This window comes from Microtus ochrogaster, linkage group LG3 (assembly GCF_000317375.1).
Source record: "Microtus ochrogaster isolate Prairie Vole_2 linkage group LG3, MicOch1.0, whole genome shotgun sequence".
Lineage (NCBI taxonomy): Eukaryota > Metazoa > Chordata > Mammalia > Rodentia > Cricetidae > Microtus > Microtus ochrogaster.
Genome location: NC_022029.1, coordinates 4,038,577 through 4,042,700, shown reverse-complemented (window position 1 = coordinate 4,042,700; position 4,124 = coordinate 4,038,577). Strand labels below are relative to the sequence as shown.

General features: G+C 35.8%; 1 protein-coding gene across 1 annotated transcript; it reads left to right on the top strand.

Moving 5' to 3' along the window:
* The first annotated feature begins 308 nt into the window (after window positions 1-308).
* Window positions 309-1,151, top strand: LOC101982129 (40S ribosomal protein S4, X isoform-like). Its single transcript, XM_005360537.2, has one exon. It carries the CDS (start codon window positions 337-339, stop codon window positions 1,126-1,128), a length of 792 nt encoding a protein of 263 aa, XP_005360594.1. The 5' UTR covers window positions 309-336; the 3' UTR covers window positions 1,129-1,151.
* The last annotated feature ends 2,973 nt before the right edge of the window (window positions 1,152-4,124 follow it).

Below are 4,124 nucleotides of genomic sequence, written 5' to 3'. Positions count from 1 at the left end.
TGCAGACCAAGGTAGTGCAAGAAACTATAGTAAAGTTACTTGACTTGGATGTTAAAAAAAAAAAAACTTACAGAACATAAAAAATTAAAAAGTATAGAGAAAATGAGAACAACAAGTTATTCACACATGGCAGAATTTTTTTCTTTGCTCACTGATTGATTTAAGTCATTGACTTAAAATTTTCTTTAAAAATTTATAGACTTTCTGCCTTTGAAAGTTTGGTTCTCTAAGTCTGTGGTGGACCAGTATATTACATATTTTAAGAAATTTTAAGGGAGACCCGAATTTCTTCGCTCACCTGAAGAAGGCGAGTCTCTTTCCGTTCCCAGCGCAGCCATGGCTCGTGGTCCCAAGAAACATCTGAAGTGTGTAGCAGCTCCAAAGCATTGGATGCTGGATAAACTAACCGGCGTGTTTGCGCCTCGTCCGTCCACTGGCCCTCACAAGCTGAGGGAATATCTGTCTCTGATCATTTTCCTGAGGAACAGGCTTAAGTATGCCCTGACTGGCGATGAAGTGAAGAAGATCTGCATGCAGCGCTTCATTAAGATTGATGGCAAAGTCAGGACCGATATAACCTACCCTGCTGGGTTTATGGATGTCATCAGCATTGACAAGACTGGAGAGAACTTCCGTCTGATCTATGACACCAAGGGTCTCTTTGCCGTTCATCGTATTACACCTGAGGAGGCCAAGTACAAGTTGTGCAAAGTGAGAAAGATCTTTGTGGGCACAAAGGGAATCCCACAGCTGGTGACCCATGATGCTCGCACTATTCGCTACCCTGATCCCCTCATCAAGGTGAATTACACCATTCAGATTGATTTGGATACGGGCAAAATAATCGACTTCATCAAGTTTGACACTGGTAACCTGTGTATGGTGACTGGGGGTGCTAACTTGGGAAGAATTGGTGTGATCACCAACAGAGAGAGACATCCCGGCTCTTTTGATGTGGTCCATGTGAAAGATGCAAATGGCAACAGCTTTGCCACCCGGCTTTCCAACATTTTTGTTATTGGCAAGGGCAACAAACCATGGATTTCTCTTCCCCGAGGAAAAGGAATCCACCTCACAATTGCTGAAGAGAGAGACAAGAGGCTAGCGGCCAAACAGAGCAGTGGGTGAACGGGTCTCTAAGAGACATGCTGGAGACATGTATTTGTACTCTTGCTAACAAGCCTTTCTAGGCAACGTGCTAGATTAAACAGCATGATGAAAACTAAAAAAAAAAAAGAAAAAGAAAAAAAAAAGAAACTATAAGGGATAATCTACAGCATTATTAACTTGGAGAACTACTCCTATAAAAATCACTATAAATTTAGTTATAAATTAATTCATTTAAAAATACCTGTATTCATTAAATTTTGTTAATTTAAACAAAAATATATTATTCTAGTTTATCATTACAGAATAATAAATGATTATGATCTTAACGATGCCAATCATGTATATGTGTGTTTGTTTGTTTGTGTGTTTGTATCTATGGTCTCTGGTATGTGAACTAGTGTGTATTCCAATATTGTACATCTATTGTCTTTATCTGGGACATGGTCTCTCACTGAACCTGGTCTTTATTCAGCAGTAAACAATGCTGGTTGAGCTGTGAATTACAATGTCCTCCATGTCTTTGCTCATTCCTCTCACTATGTAGCTATCAATGTACACCATTACACCTCTTTTTATGTGAATCTTTGGGATCCAAATTTAGGTCCTTGAAGTTACATGGAAGGACTTTAGTGCCTGAGATATCTCACTTGCCAATCATGGAAATATTTATTTGTCAGCACTTCCAGCTGATTCATGGGGTAGAAGATAAGTTTTCAGGTTCCAGAACTTTTAGGAGCGGTCATTCTCCTCATGACCCTGCTATTTGAGGGACATTAGATTAGATTAGATTCCTTGTGTGGAACCCTCTTGATTCTGTCACTTCTTAAATATCCCTCTGAGAGCTATTAATTGAGGATTAAGATTCATCTTATACAGAGGAAAGATAAGATTTATAACCCTCAAAACTTAAATGATGTCTGACAGTGGCTCTGAAATTTTCTTATTTTTTAAAAATTTTCAATGCATATTTTGATCATTTCATTCTATTTAAATTTGAAGACACATTGGAACTCACTATTTTACTGTACTTCTAGTTTTGTTTACTTACATTTGTATTTTGAAAATATAAAAACCCAATAAAATTGTTGAAGCACACTATAAGATTCCAAAGTGTCCCACTATTATTGACATTATCTATTCCCATTCATTGGTATAATGCAATTACTTCACAGTAAGCCTTTCAAATTGCAAATTGTAAAACTTAAGCATTTAACTACTTAGGAAACGTATTATTATAAATCATTCTGAAAAGTTTTGAAAATAAATGCAACCTTCTAAGCTCATTGACACTGTCAGGTTGACTTTAAATTGTTCACTTTCCCTGAGGAGATTAAAATGCTTTAGAGCACTATAGATACACTTGCTATTCAACTTGAATTTGATCCTGATTTAATTAGTGTGACTTCTCAGGATAAGTCTGATGTTTTGCCTCATATTTCTTTTGTCTGTGTCAGGCAAACTTTCCCTTAAGCATTTAAATCAGTGCAGTGTCTAAATAGAATAACCATCTAGAGCTTCATGATTTAATAATACATCAACCTTATTGGGGGTATTCCCATCATCTGTCACTCTAAGACACTGTCTTTATTTTCTTTCATGTCTCATTTTGTTTTAATGTTATAAAAGGGTCCTGTCCATGCATTTTTTCTATTTATGTTGATTAATAGGAAAATGCTGAGATAATAGTAGAAAAATTCCCCTTTTATATTTGTTAATTCTGAACTCACCCTCTAAGTCAGAACCCTTATATCCACTGATTTTTTTTTAGTTTTTCATTTCATCTTCAAAAATAGACCCTCTGTCTCTTTATACTCCAATTCCATCCAAAATACTTATCCATATCAGGTTCAAAAGTAGACCCTTTGTTTCTTTACCATCAGTCCCATCCACCATAATACATAATCAAAAGTATTAAAAAGAGATATGCTTTAATTAACAGCTCCTTCTATAGCACTGGTAGGTGGCCTTATCAAATTTTGTTACCTTCTTGTCATGCAGACATTAATAAATATTCAATTTATTTCTTTGTTCATATCTTTAATTTTGAAGAAATGGAGGAATAGTCACACCTCACCAGCACTATAGATCCCACTTTATTCTGAGTTCCCTAGTTCTTCTGAAATTGTCCACTAGAATGGACACTAAAATGAATTATTGAGGTCATTAATTAATGGCATATATACAAATTTTGTATTATATATTCTAAAGGTTATAGGACAAGATGATTTTCAAAATCCTAGTTTCTAAATTGTGCTTTAATAAATGAAAATGACAGCTATAACGCCGTATTTCATTCTATGCTTTTCCTGAAAAATTGTATTTTCTAAATTCATAGCTCCTAGTACCATATCACGACTCCCATAGAAGTAATTAACTTGATAGAAATAAAGTAAACCAAAGTAAGATATGAACTAAAAACTACAAAGTATAAATATATTTATAGTGTTACTAACTTTCCTTTACATTGAGAACTTCATTACAGACTAGGTATTCAAGAAATAGTCTTCCAGAATGAAAGACAATTCACAGAAAGAGATGATATACACACAACTTTTAATTCTTCACAATTAGTGTTTTGCTTTTTTAAAATTTATTTATTTTATTATGCATACAATATTCTGTCTGCATGTATGCCTGTAGTCCAGAAGAGGGCACCAGACCTCATTACAGATGGTTGTGAGCCACCATGGTGGTTGCTGGGAATTGAACTCAGGACCTTTGAAAGAGCAGGCAATGCTCTTAACCACTGAGCCATCTCTCCAGCCCTGATGGTTGGTGTTTTGCATATCCATTTCTGAGATAATGATATAGAGTTCCAGACCATAAGGTATAAATGAAATGTTAGTTTTAATCAAGCTGTCAATGACCACAGAAGCCACTACCCTACCACTGTAGCCTAATGAGGAGCGTGCACCCATACATGTGGTTTAGAAACATCCACACCTCCAGTGAAATTTGGCAAGAAAAAAATGGTGTGTGTGTGTGTGTGTGTGTGTGTGTGTGTGTGTGTGTGA